Source organism: Gymnodraco acuticeps, unplaced genomic scaffold (assembly GCF_902827175.1).
Source record: "Gymnodraco acuticeps unplaced genomic scaffold, fGymAcu1.1, whole genome shotgun sequence".
Classification (NCBI taxonomy): Eukaryota; Metazoa; Chordata; class Actinopteri; order Perciformes; family Bathydraconidae; genus Gymnodraco; species Gymnodraco acuticeps.
Genome location: NW_022990667.1, coordinates 214,058 through 228,850, shown reverse-complemented (window position 1 = coordinate 228,850; position 14,793 = coordinate 214,058). Strand labels below are relative to the sequence as shown.

At 42.3% G+C, this 14,793-nt stretch overlaps 2 protein-coding genes across 3 annotated transcripts; one reads left to right on the top strand and one right to left on the bottom strand.

The window, feature by feature from the left end:
* Positions 1 to 1,262: 1,262 nt before the first annotated feature.
* On the bottom strand, positions 1,263 to 5,799 carry abhd10b (abhydrolase domain containing 10, depalmitoylase b). The gene is made up of 5 exons (XM_034229637.1): positions 5,648 to 5,799; positions 4,569 to 4,755; positions 3,552 to 3,663; positions 2,290 to 2,427; positions 1,263 to 2,202 (listed from the first exon to the last, which is right to left on the bottom strand). The coding sequence occupies exons 1-5, from the start codon at positions 5,739 to 5,741 to the stop codon at positions 1,861 to 1,863; spliced, it is 873 nt and encodes a 290-aa protein (XP_034085528.1). The 5' UTR covers positions 5,742 to 5,799; the 3' UTR covers positions 1,263 to 1,860.
* A 632-nt stretch (positions 5,800 to 6,431) lies between these two features.
* On the top strand, positions 6,432 to 14,200 carry ythdf3 (YTH N(6)-methyladenosine RNA binding protein 3). 2 transcript variants are annotated; one of them, XM_034229635.1, is made up of 6 exons: positions 6,432 to 6,674; positions 6,763 to 6,969; positions 7,369 to 7,393; positions 7,709 to 7,788; positions 8,132 to 9,919; positions 12,176 to 14,200. In XM_034229635.1, exons 2-6 carry the CDS (start codon positions 6,946 to 6,948, stop codon positions 12,197 to 12,199), a joined length of 1,941 nt encoding a protein of 646 aa, XP_034085526.1. In that variant the 5' UTR covers positions 6,432 to 6,674; positions 6,763 to 6,945; the 3' UTR covers positions 12,200 to 14,200. The 2 variants fall into 2 exon arrangements, with proteins under 2 accessions (XP_034085526.1, XP_034085527.1); XM_034229636.1 differs by lacking the exon at positions 6,432 to 6,674 and having other exon boundaries at positions 6,681 to 6,969.
* The last annotated feature ends 593 nt before the right edge of the window (positions 14,201 to 14,793 follow it).

The window sequence follows — 14,793 nt, the reverse complement described above, 5'->3', positions numbered from 1 at the left end:
TTGTGTTTTTTTAAAAAATATATTATTACCTAGTACTTTTTACTACTATTACTTAGTTGTATACCCCTTTTATCTAGGCCCTTTTTGTATCTGTTTTATATGTCACTGTGGGACTGCGAGAAACGGTATTTCAAATGTTCTGTATATGTATAACACATGTAGAATTATTGACAATAAAGCTGACTTTGACTTGACTTAATACCTACTTTGCAGATTTGGATTAATGATATGAAATATTATCAACACCTATATAGTTCCACCTGGAGTTCACAAGCTACCCTGCAGTACACAAAGTCATTCAAACTAGCTGCACCTTTACCAGCTGTGAGAACACTTTAATGATCAATCATTATAAAACATATATATATTATTCTGAATCTGCACAATGACTACTTTTACTTTTGGTACTTTAACTATATTGTGATGCTAATACTTCTGTACTTTTACTTAAGTAACATTTGCCATACAGGACTTTTACTTGAAACAGAGCATTCCTAGACTGTGGTATTCTACTTGAACTTAAGTACAAGATACGTCTTCCACCTCTGATAACTGGTTAACAAAGTGTTGTTAGAATAGCTGCTTTAACCGGTTAGTCTTCCTCCTGACTTATTGTTTGTTTGGCTACAGCAAACACTAAGGTTGTTACAGCATCTGTCTCTTAGTTGTGTAATGAGAGCTAGTTCCTTCTACTTACTTAAGTTTGTTTGTGCTTGATAAGTGTTTGGGGGTAATATATGTAAGTATGTATTATCTTAGTTAACTACACAACAAAAACCCTACTTACAAAGCACTTCCTGGTTATATCTATGGTGCAAAAACATGCGTTCTGTAAAACTCAAAGCAAAATGAGCCCTTAGTCAAACATCGCTCTAGAAGCTTCTCTTGCGTTATAACTGCCGTGCTTTATGCTCTCATAAATTGACGTTTGATTTTAACGTTGACACAGCTCACCCACGGGTTAAAGGTCAGCGCTGCAGTGAAGTGGCCCGGGAGTTAAGTGGTTGGTTGCGCCCCATTGAGCAGTGCCGCTAGTTGCCAATTACATGTTAATAATCAACAGTCCAGTGGCTCCATTCAGCTCTCCGTGGCTAAAGGCCAGCAGGTACAGGGAGTCATGTAACACTGTTCTGCTGCAGAAAACAACCCTTGATGATTTTGACTCGCTATATAGTACCGGGATTTATGTGCTAATAAACTTGGCAAATTGTATTTTTGTGCAGTGTTTACTCCGTATATAAAAGACATGTGCTTATTCTTTATATGTTTATTAATCATGATGTTTTGAGGTCTGAGTTTGACACTTTTTAGAGTACATTACTTAAAGGTTTCTGGAATCCACATCTCAGTGAAAAAAACGTTACTATAATATAATATCATTGCATTTCAATATCAACAGCAGTTGTTTGCCAGCTGATTATGATGTGTTGGTTGTGGTAACAGACTGAGACCTGCTTGTGTGCAGTGGTTTTATTGGCCATCGGGTGGAAAGTGAATAAAAAAGGCACAGGACAACTATGAATCTAAGTCAAGAGGGGGGGGGGAAACAGTCAAACAGTAAGATCGGCGCATCGGGCCGCAGCAACTGATGCCTCTAACCAAGGCCAACACAACACTCCATATAATAACCTGGAACACATACATATGCAACCTGAAGATATAAGGGAACCGCTTACAGGGAGGCTGCTGATAATAACGGCATGTTGAAATGACACATGAAGTACGGGAAGAGGGATAAAAGGTCATATTTGGCGGGAAAAACATGCCATTTTTTGGTAAATTACTCGAGGGTTGATTAGTATTCAGTCCTTCTTTCCTCATCTGAGCAACCTCTCAAGCTCACCCCCCCCCCACCCTTCCTCAGACCATGGTGGTCAGCTTGTCTATGAGGTCATCGATGGTGTAGACCATGAGCTTGATGTCGTCCCTCTCGGACATGCGGTGCTGGCCTTGTCGCCGCAGGATGACATCGACATCGGCGCTGAGGATGCGTTCGGCCACCTGCATGGAGATGTGCCAGGGTACGTCCTCGTCCTTCAGCCCGTGGATGAGCCGCACAGGACAGGTGATGGGGATGGGACTCTGGAGAACACAGTGATTTTCTGCCTCTTTCAGAAAGTCCATGTTAAAGTCGTACAAACCCTCCTCCGGGTGCTTGGTGGGCAGAGTCCACGCCCCCTTCTCCTCAAACACCTTGCGTGCCTGCGCAGTCAAACAAAATCCAACTCAGGAAAACATTGAGATTTTCAAACAGAACATGATATATGTGATGTTGTTATCTGACGCTACCTCCAGAGAAAGAGAGTTGTACACAGTGACGATGTGGTCGGCGGCAGTGGAGATGCCCACCAGAGCGGCAGTCTTCTCCGGTCTTGCAATGGCTGCCAGCAGCATCAACCAACCCCCTAAACTGGAGCCCACCATTATCTACAAGAAAGCAAAAATAGTCAATTAATTGATAACACTCCATCAGTAGATTTGTGCAGGGTAATCTCGGCAGTGGAAGACTAATGATACAACAATTGTTGCTACACAGCGCCATCTTCTGGAGGCATAGTGGAACATACAGTGTATACTAGAGAAAGAGGATGTAATCATTTGTAATAGTGCCAATACTATTATTGATTTTGCTGTCTGTCTGGTTAATTGGTTCTGTAACAAAACTCATTTTCGTCATTTGTTAAGTGCAGGAGGAGATTTGTAATATAGGAAATTCAATTACAAAATACTACATTTCGCATATACTCAAATTAGTTTTTTCTTATTGCTACTTCAGTTAGATGGTTGAACCTTAATGTGCAGCATAGTACATGTGCAGAGTTTGGTACTAATGTTTGGTTTGCAAATGTGTCTGAAGTTTCTCTGTGCTCAACATAAAGTGGCTAAAGATAATATTTTGAATTTAGATTATGAAGTATATGTTGATTGCACAATGTCATGGCTGTACAATAATGACCCTCTGGTTTCAATTGGTTCCTTATTGGCCTCACGTTAACTATTCTTTCTACCACCAGGACTGGTTCTTTCACAATAAAAGCCTTAGACGTACAGCTGTGAAAAAAATGAAGAGACCGCTCCAAATTGTTCTTAAATCTCAATCTCTACATGTATGGCAGCCATTACATTCCCGTGTCTGTTGAATTCCAACACAGAGACATGTTGTCAGTAGTTTTTCAAATAAAATATAAAAATGTTAATTTTACTCAAACAATAATAGAACCAGAGAATCTGATCATTTTGTATTGGTCTCCAGACTGTATTTAGAGCTGTATATAGAGCTTCACTGATACCTAGATATTAGCATAATATGTCCCATTTAAAGCATGAATATTGAACAACCCTTACTGAGTAAAATCAATGTTTTCCAAGTCCTATATTTTGCCCAATCTTGGTAAATTATATACATTTTTAGCTAGAACAGTGCTTATTACCGGGAGCCTGTATCCGGACATTAAACCTGTTCTAAATGGGAACAGACTCTTATATAACTTCCTGTATTAGGCTGCAAACCCCAGTGTGTGTGAGCGGCCATGACCAGAGGAAACATTTACCTGTGGCCCCTCTACTAACTCATCCAACACGTAGAGGACGTCTTTTTTCCAGGTACCGATGGTTCCTTCTGATAGCACCCCCTCCGAGGCCCCATGTCCTGTGTAGTCAAACCTGGGAAACATAAATAGAGCATGGACACGGGTATCAGAGGCTAAAACATAAGCAAGCCGTGACAGATCAGGGAAAGGTTACTTTTCTTTTAGACATTATGAGTGCAGTAAATCAGCTATATACTGCAGTAAACATAGGATGAGGCTGTCAAGTAGTCAGTGTGATGAAGACATGTCGTATATCTAATCACCTCAGGAATAGAGGCTCTGGAAGATAAGGAGAGGTGTGTAATAGTATTTTAAAATATGTTAAACAAGTGAAGGAGTCATTTAAAATTGAGAAAACTAAACATAAGTTTGATTTACACGATTTATTGTGAGTTTTGGAGCCGATACACATTTCCAGTTGTTTCATCATTTGAATGCACTCCTATAGGAACTAGATGAAACACATCACTGCTTGTTATAACTCTGTTACATATAAAAGGCATTTGGCAAACCCCTCTCTTCATAACCAAATACACAGAAAATTATTTGATATATACTCTTGTGTTGGGGCATCATGCTCCTTGTAATTATTATTTACTTTGTCAACTTTTCTGCTGTTTCTTTGTCTCATAACGCCACTAAATGTATGGTATCTATTTTCTCACAGAAAAGTACATTTTGTTCCTATTAATACACCTCGGGTGTGTGGTGAATGTATGCATCTTCTCCACTTCATGTATGTTATAGCTTAGCTCTGTATACATCTATAATGAGTAAAATAATAAACTACACAAAATACTACATGAATCAAGTATGATTGCTGAGAAGAAAAGTTGGATTGTTTTGTAGGTTTTTACACATACGATATCCAGAGGAAATCCACAACCAACACTGTATGTATACGGTATGTCTGTTTGAACTGATCAATGTGCTACTTTACTGTATGCTCCCTCTTCCGTGGTGTTTTTGAGGACTTACCTAAGGTATGAGTGGCCTAGTGACCTACAGAACTCTTCCAGTGCCTCGGCTTTCTGCCCATTCATGTTGGATGCATATCCCGGGAGGAAGAGCACCCCGGGGCTCTTCCCCTTCACCCTCCTGTAGGCTAGCTTGGGAAGGTCTGGTCGGGAGGCATACTGGACTGTGGACTTGTGTCTCCGGGCTCCTGGTGGGCACAGAGCAGAGGATTATTGCTATAGAAAAACATGTTATGTAAATGTTGCACATTAGCCAAGTAGCTAAATTAGAAATACAACTTTGCTGAACACATTGTCACACCCACAGTGGTGTAAAGTAACCAAGTACATTTAATAAAGTACTGTACTGAAGTACAATATTGAGATACTTGTACTTTACTTGAGTATTTCAATGTTATGCAAATGTCTACTTCTACTCCACTACAGTTCAGAGTTAAATGGTGTACTTTTACTCCACTACATGTATTTAATACCTTAAGTTACTTTACAGATTTGGATTAATGATATGAAATATAATCAACTCTTAAATCAGATACATACATACAAAGTCATTAAAACTAGCTGCACCATTACCAGCTTTGATAACACTTTAATGATCAATAATTATAAAACACATCATATATGTTAGTCTGAAGTGGGCCTTTTTTCGTATGCTGGACTTTTACTTGTAAAAGAGTATTCCTACACTCTGGTACTTTTACTAAAGTAAAACCTGAGTACTTCTGCCCATCCCATTTTACAAGATAAGGCTTCTTTTGACGCTAACTAGAAACCGCACATGGATAATAAAAAAACAGCGTGGTCATTCTTTTCATATCGACCACCAAGGACACCAAGAATGCGGGTAGATATTCAACCAATTCACCAATTAATGTAAAAATAGGTTACAAATACAACTTACATCAAAAGACATGTTTCAAAAACAATCGCAAGCGCTAAATCAACACAGTTTACATGTCCTATATTTTTAAGACGACGCAGTCTGTGTGAGCCACACCCCCTCGTCTGCGTTTAAATGCCCTTATATATAATTTAAACGTTGTGAAATTAATTGTGCCTAAAGTGGAGACTTGAACAGACCTTCGAGACGCTGTGAAGACAAAGCAGCAGGGCCTCCATTACTTAAAATCTGTGAAAGTCCTCTGCGGCAGGACCTCAGCGCGACGGCTGCCATACTGCTCCGCGACCCACTGGGGAAATATCGCGAGACTAGAGCTAGTGACTCTCGTTTACTCGCGTAGCACAAGTTGTAGTGCATTACAACAGAGTACAGTAATTACAAAAATAGTATCAAAAGAAAAAGTACTTATTTCATAATAAAAGGTCCCCGTCAATGTTATTTTTATAGGTTTGATATTTTAGAATTATATAATTTAGAGTTCAATATATTTATTTTACTTAGTTATTCTTTAATAGCCTGTTTTATATTTGCAATTTGAGAGACAGTGAAGTATTTGTTCACATCCTTCACTTATTCAACAGTAGAAATACTGCACTGTAGAAATATGTTGTAGAAGTCTTGCATTCAAAATGGCTCCTGTGAGTTTGTATTGAGGCCTATGTGATATTATTAGATAAGTAATTATGATGCATTCATGTATAAGGGTAATATTTGTTGCAGTTTTAGTTCGTGGAAGTGGGGCTATTTTGTCTCGGGGTAATTTAAACATCTTGTTGTAAAAAATAATAATAGGTTTTGATAATAAAATAAAAACATCTTCAATATTTTTCCTTTAAAATTAAGGGGAATATAAGTAAACAGCAGCAGAAAATAAAAAAATGTAGTACATTTTTTCATGCATCATATTTTGCAGCCTATTTATTTAGCTTTATTCACATGGGGATTCAGGAGTCCATGCATTAGTGGCATGTAGCCTAGTGGCTGAGTTAAGAGAGGATCCCCACTACAGGGGTGACTATTTTTATAGGATAATACAAAATATAAAATATAATGTAGGCCTAGTTGCAGCAGGGAACTTGTTGTCTGTGACTGTCATGTGAAGTGTAAGTGTGTAACATGACTCAGAGCGTCACAGGCGGAAGGTCACGGAGCAGCAGAACGGAACGGAAGCGGGAGTAAAAAGCCTATCCGCCATTGTGGAAAATGGTAAGACACTAGGCAGTTTCAGATTGACTGCTAAACCCCGATCTGTGGCAGGATCGCACCTTATAACCTGACGCTTTACCCCACACAGACCCAGCAGAGTCGCCGATTGTAAGAAGCAGACGCGCCGGAGGAAAACGGAACATTGTAGCCGCGAGAGAGTGATTGGACAGCCGGAGAGACGAGCCAGGAAAGCACCGAAGTGCAGAGAGAGGCAGGGGGGAAGAAGCCGTGGACAGTCTCACACACAGCTATCAGTTTCGGTTCCTGGAGGATGTCTGCAACCACAGTCGATCAGGTTAGTGTATTGACACCCTAAAGCGGCTACAAAATAACCGTGCGGGGGAATGAAACTTTGCGCACAGTTTGATCTGATTTGGCACGCCGGATCAAACAGGCTGCAAAGTCTTTGATATGTGGTGGCTATTAGCTGTAATGTAGGCCGACTGTATTGCCAACCAACTCTAGCTGTAACCGGTTGCCAATGCGGCACCGTTTAGTTCCTGGATGTCACACAGCGTTTGATATCCGGTCAATAAACGCGAAGCAACCTGTAAATGTGCAGCTGATGGGTTTTAGCCCGAAGAGAAGACAATCCAATGTATTTATGCATGTAGGAAACAGCCTGTTATCTGTGTGTGCTTCTTGTTTCCTGTCGTGATCTGATCTCTTTTTCCTGTGCTGCCCATTATTTCAGAGACCCAAAGGACAAGGAAATAAAGGTAAGGCTTTTAACACGGATGGTAAAATGGTGCACGAGCCCTCATTTATAAATTCTACTTCATAGGGCGACTGTTTTCATGGAAATGAGCTAACATGCTATCTGCATACTGAGTGATTCTGCTTTGGAAATGTAGCCTAAACTGCAGCTGATGTTAGCAGTGATCCCTATTTCTGCATTTATTTTGATGTTACACAACACTGAGATCTTGTTTTATTTTGGATTATACCAGCATAATTAATTGACATCTTGAAATATCTCTGACTCACATGCAGCACACATTTGATGAATTACCATCCTCTTTTTCCATCCTTAGTGCAAAACGGATCAATGCATCAAAAGGATGGAGTCAACGATGATGACTTTGAGCCTTATCTAGGCGGCCAGACAAATCAGGTAATGTCCTAAAATAAACCTTTATATGATCTATACATACCATACATCTGTCACTAGTAGGTGGCCAGAATATAACCTATATTTTATGTCACTTTATACTATACCTAGAATATATTATGGACTAATTAGCTGCACATTTCAGCCATCACACACATTAAAAATAACTCCATTCCCTTTTAGATTTTCTTGTGTGTCTCTAAAGATGAAACATTTTTCTATACCTTAACTCACAATCCATATTTACTGTGCAAAGCATGTCATCATGTTTAATTACTAGATGATTTTATTGTTTTTCTCTCATCATGTTTAGTACATTACCTGCCTGTCTCCCTATCCCTCACAGAATAACAGCTACCAACCAATGTCTGACCCCTACATGCCCAGCTACTATGCTCCATCCATTGGTTTCCCTTACTCTCTGGGAGAGGCCGCCTGGTCCACAGCAGGAGACCCCCCTATGCCCTACCTGACCACCTATGGACAGATGAGCAATGGCGAGCCTCACTTCCTCCCTGACGGTGTGTTTAGCCAGCCCGGTGCCCTGGGGAACACCCCCCCCTTCCTGGGCCAGCATGGCTTCAACTTCTTCCCTGGTAATGCAGACTTTTCCACCTGGGGAACCAGTGTCTCTCAGGGCCAGTCCACCCAGAGCTCGGTCTACAGTAACAGCTACGGTTACGCCCCCAGCTCTCTGGGTCGGGCCATCACGGACGGACAGGCGGGCTTTGGAAGCGACACCCAGCTGAGTAAAGTCCCGATGCTCAACAGCATTGAGCAAGGTATGACAGGCTTGAAACTGGGTACGGACATGGTGGCAGCTGTCACCAAAACCGTGGGCTCCCCACTGGGCACAGCAGGTATGAGCAGCATGGCAGCCAATAGCCTCCCTCCGCCTGTGAGCTCCTCCGCCCCGAAACCTGCCTCCTGGGCGGCCATCGCCAAGAAGCCGGCCAAGCCGCAGCCGAAGGTCAAACCCAAAGCCAACATGGGGATGGGAGGAGGCGCCATTCCCCCGCCCCCCATAAAGCACAATATGAACATTGGTACTTGGGACGATAAGGGCTCAATGAACAAGCCCCCCTTAGCTCAGAATATGATGCCCCCGCAGCCCATGATGCAGCAGCCTCTCCTAGCTCAGCCCCAGCCCTTGCTGCAGAACCCGTTGCCCCCTCAGCCCCAACACCATCACCAACATCAACAACATCACCAACAACATCAACATCACCAACAACATCAACATCACCAACAACAACAACATCATCAACAACAACAACAACATCATCAACACCAGCCCCAACACCAACATCAACACCAGCCCCAACACCAACATCAACACCAGCCCTTCCAGCTCCACTCTCTCCAGTCCCCCCAGCACCCCCAGCATATGCCCCCTGGCCCCCCTCACATGCACCTCTCCTCTCAACCTGGCCCCCCACAGCCCCTCCATCAGCAGCAGCCCCAGCAGCCCGGTCCACCCCCCAACCGCTGGGTGGCTCCCAGGAACCGTGGTGAGGGCTTCGGTATGGTTGGGGGAGTCCCCCTGAATGCCTCCCCCTGCTCCGGTGAGGTGCACCCCGTGCTGGAGAAGCTGCGCGCCCTCAACAACTACAACCCCAAAGACTTTGACTGGAGCTTGAAAAACGGGCGCGTTTTCATTATCAAGAGCTATTCTGAAGACGACATCCACCGCTCCATCAAGTACTCCATCTGGTGCAGCACAGAACATGGCAACAAGCGTCTGGACGGTGCCTACCGCTCGCTGGGCAACAAGGGCCCCCTGTACCTGTTGTTCAGCGTCAACGGCAGCGGGCACTTCTGCGGCGTGGCCGAGATGCGCTCCCCGGTGGACTACAATGCCTACGCGGGCGTCTGGTCTCAGGACAAGTGGAAGGGCAAGTTCGAGGTGAAGTGGGCGTTCATCAAAGACGTGCCCAACAACCAGCTGCGACACATCCGGCTGGAGAACAATGACAACAAGCCGGTGACCAACTCCAGGGACACTCAGGAAGTGCCTCTGGAGAAGGCCAAACAAGTGCTTAAAATTATCGCCACTTTCAAGCATACCACCTCAATCTTTGATGACTTTGCACATTACGAGAAACGTCAGGAAGAGGAGGAGGCTTTGAGGAAGGTGAGAGATACATAAACATGAATAGATCTGTAAATAGCTTGCTGGTATGCATGTGAGAGTTCAGTACCGTTAGCCTTTCTTTTAAATGGAGGAAACTTTCCCTGAGTCACTGCTCCAGGCTGTAATCAGCTGATCTCGTTCCACCTGCTCCTCGGCAGAGGCTGTAACATCCTGTGGCTGAGCGAGCAGTCTGGTGTTAAGGGAAGTTCCTAGAGGCCTGTTAGTGAATTGACATGCCACCATTACTCATCGGCAGATTCAGGAAAGCCTGAATCCCCATCAGCCATCTTGTGCTGTGGAGATTGCGGTGAAGTGGAGTTAGATGCATAGAGGTTTCCTGAAATAGCCCACATTCCTGGCATTCCTTCTCTCAGACAAAGGCAGATGTAGGCTCTGATCTCTCTTTGAACGCCGAGCCTCCCTGCTCTCCACAGGCTCCTCTTGCTTTATTAGTCTTTAACAACATAAGCCCTGGGCCTGCAAACTGGCTGCCATGTGCCTCAGAGTTGGAACAGTTTGCCTCGGATGTACAAAACGTTCAACCTTAAAAAGAAATGATTCACAGCATAAAACATGGTAAAAATGATCACATTTGTCTGTGCAAATAGTTGTGAAAGGCTCACCCAGTGGGGAACCTGAAATATGTCCCAGTGGTGCACCACAAATGTTAGGCTAAGTGGTAAATGCTCCGTGGGAGGCTGTGGAGAAACGGCAGCCGAGGAGAGAACAACATGCTAGCTATTCTGCAGCAGCCATTCCTAGATTCACCAGTATGCTAATCTGATTGCGTTTAGAAAACCCCCACGACCCCCTCCCTTCTTTTTCTCCCACTCCCCCACTGCTGGTGCTCCATTGATGCTGTATTGACTCTTCTCTGCTGACCTTGTTAATATGCGCTGGGTTACTTTCTCATAAATATTTCAAGTCAGTGTTTTCAGGCTTCTGAAAACAACCTGTCAGTAGAACGCCTGTTTCATCCTGCGCTGTGCAGGCGTTGCGCTGTGCTGCTTTTGTAGCCCTGACCTCCTACATGACAGGATAGGAGGCCGGGCGGAGGCTCACCCTCGCCTCGTCTGACAAGGTTAATTGTTCTCCGTTGTTTGGCCTGTCCTTCCCCAACTTTGAGAGGTGTCAAACCACCAAGCTACCTGCACCATAACAACCCCTCCCCTTAGTGTTATCCTTAAAGATGGCTTTGGATCCAAATGTCGCTGCAGGATTTTATTAGCATATCTAATTTGGTCATTAATGCTAAGAGGTTAGTGCTTTTCTTCCTCTGAAATAGAAGCTCATGCTGTTAGGGTGAATACCAGTCTGCTGTCCCCAGGGTGGGCGGCCATTATGGAGATAGAGTTACAGTGCAGTGGTCTCACGGGGATTTTCCCAGACCACTGACATGGACACCCACTCCTCAAAGGACTCTGTATTCCTACTTAATTGTAATCCATAACACTACCTTGAATATTTGATATTCGAGTCGGGCTGTGATAACTTATATTTCGTTGAGTGTAAACATATCCAAACATTTTTAGTACATACTTTAATCCTACCAAATTCCTTCCTTCTTGTAGCGCATACTTCCCTACTGTCTCACTCAGTTGGACACTAAACAGAACAAGTGTCCTTACTTCAGTGATTGATTAGTGTTGCTATCAGTAATAAGTAAGATAAGGAGTGGTTTTTATATTAGGAGCCTGTAAGTAACTATTTGTATTCTTGCAACATCAGTGCATGAATGACAGATGCCGTCAACCTAACATTAATCTAAAGGTGTAATAGATTAAAAAAAGTGCCAGACCACATTTACTCAAAATTAAAGCATTGAAGTAATAATTGAGATTTGGGGATTAGCAAGAGTGCATATGGACACAACAAAGGCATTACATCTATTATAACAAATAAATTAAATATCGATCGCCTTCTTATAGGCTCTTGGATGTCAGATGTGTTCAATGCCCCGGAGTTATTTGAGGACATTAAAGGCATCTGTAACTGACAGTATAGAACAAACTAAGTGAATTCTGATAGGGCCACAATACAAATGTCATTATTATGTTCACACACGGTCTACATCAGACCCCACAAACATGTACTAGGTAGCTAACATGCTAAACCTCTCCTAATCTCTGACCTGAATTAAAGGGACATTTGGGCCCTGAACTTGTATTATCCTGCACTAATATCTGCGTATGATTGTTTACTGTTGTTCTGATGCCATCCACTGACCATCTCTTTCTGCTTTCTTTCTCTCGCCAGGAGCGCAATAGAAATAAACAGTAATCTCAAGCAAGCTCTCTGCTAGAACTGCAACACTAATGACGTAGGACCTTACATAAAATTTGCCTAACCACGAAAGGAGGAAAGGCTCTCACAACTCTTTCCGCTGAAGACGACAATGTATGTGAACACTTGACAATAGATGGACTCATCCGTATCCGTTGACTGGTGCATCAAACCCCGTGTTCCTGTCTCACGAGAAAAGAGCGTAACCCACTTTGAAAACTGTCTCTAAAGCACTTTCAGTCCTCCTAAACGGCCTCTACCAATACCCTTAACTCTCTAACTCTGTGTTCTTCTTCTTCTTTGATTTTGTTTATGAGCAACTAACTGACTAACCGAAGTAGTCAGAAGATTTCACCGGGCTTATTTGTAATTTTCTTTTAATGCCTCAAATGTTTGGGATATTGGTGAGCCTCGTCAGCTCCTGAGGAGAATTAAAGACATGAATTTGACTTGAATCTGTATTCAGGCGTCTGACCCTCCTCAGACAGAGGTTTGGATGATTGACAGGTTGGGATGAGATAATTGGGAAACAACTACAATCATGCCAATCATAGGAAGTGTCCTCCCTCTACCTGTTCCCCTTCTTTTTCTGCATCTGTTTCTGTGTACCAAAAGATTACATTATGCAGCGGGCTGGCGAGCTCCGGTCAGTGCACATCTTTGGTTTTTCTCTCTTGTGGTTCTGTCATTCTGAAGTGCATTTGTCTGAGGAGAAAAGCTGCTGCTCTGATGTTGATGTACTTTTCGGTACAAAAGCTCAGGCTGTCCTCAACAACTCCATGCACTTTTGGGAGAATCCCCCACACCGCCCCCCCCCCCTGCTCGGTCCGAGGGGCTTCCCCCAAAACGGCAACTGCAAGGATGTGACAGTTTTCTCCTCTAGATAACTCACTAGCTAAATAAAAATTATCCATGTTTAGCGCAAAATCTTGCTTTCGTGTTTTTACTCATTTGCCTCAGAAATGTATACATTGACTCACGCACATTAAAGTATAAACTCTCCTCCTACAGTGCAAGCCTCCCTTTTCTATCTGCATATAAATAAACCATACAGTAGCAGCAGCTCTATTTCTGCTTTGCATATTACAGACAGTGAGTGTGTCAGGGTTTGGTTTGACATTTAAAGTATAACAGTGTACAGTATATAGACGTGAAGATGACATCATGCCGGCTATGTGGGAGGCAGTCTAAAGTAGTTTACAACACAGCTGCAGGCCTAACAACAAATACTTGCATACATTACAAAGACATACAGGAAGTGGTGGAAAGTAATAGAATATTTTACTCTACTCCACCATATATATTTAATAGTTACTTTCCAGGTTAGGATTTTACACTTAAACATACAATAATTGTATAAAACTAACACATTGTCCCAGATGAAACCAATTGGCTTTTTTAGGAAATGGTTTCTTTTGAATAACTTTAAATTATCCAATATTTCATTTAAGAAATTGCTTAAAGGAGAAATTAAACTAGTGCAGAGGGCAGGATACATACTACTTAGAATTATATTATGACATGTTTTGACATATAAGATTATGTAGAAATCTGTCAATTATTATCTAAAAATAAAATGTATACTGTGATGATAGAATATAAAAAGTTACCAGGACAGATAACAAATATAATAAGTGTGTTTAATTCTATAGCTACTTTGAGGGCAGATGTCACAAAGGGCTTCACAACAATAGGCAAAATAACAGAAATGAAATAATGGCAAGAAAAAAATATAAAATACTAAAAAAAACGAAACATTGATAGGTCTTAAAAAATGAGCATTGAGTTGCTTTTAAAAGCAGGTATAATGTATGTTAACATAGACAGACTTGCGTCCTATAAAAGCAGACATAACGATAGCATGCATTTACAAAATAATACTGTTATTACAATACATTTTCATTGTGCGTTTTACACTTGTGCCAAGGGTTTATGTATGTCATGTATTGTATAATAAAATAAATTGACAATGAGTGATTTCATTATCTTAAACATGAAGGACATGATTCTCTATGTGTGACTTTTGATATGTGTCCAATTATTTAATCCCTAAAAGGAATTATTTACCTTTCACGGTCAGTCCACTAGAGGGCGCCACCACACCAGGCTTCATCCAAACATCCTCAGCGCCAGAGACACAGTACAAAGCCTTTCCGTAAGCAGCAAAGCCCTCTTTCTTCTCAAGCCTTCCAACTCCTACAGACACAATTATAGCAGGATGGGAAGCACTTGTGCTTCCACAGCTTTCTGGAGCAATTAATGTGAGCCGGCCAAGCTGTGCAGTGAGAGGGAGAAAGAGGATGTGAGCATGGAGTGAGAAAAATCCCTCTTTGTGTTCGTCAAGGAGGAAGAAAGAGCTGTAATTATAACATTGACAGCTTTGGTTTGTAACCTCTGTGCTCTCTGTGTTAATTTGTGCATGCATCAGGTTTGTGCAGGCGGTCTTTGAACACACCACCCTTTCCCTGCTTCCATTTGTCGTGCGAACACACTAACAACACTCGCAGCGCCCTCACTATTAGGCCTACTCGTTGTGTGTGATGATGCTGAGATGTAGCTACACATTGTCAAATATGCAAAACACAATTAAA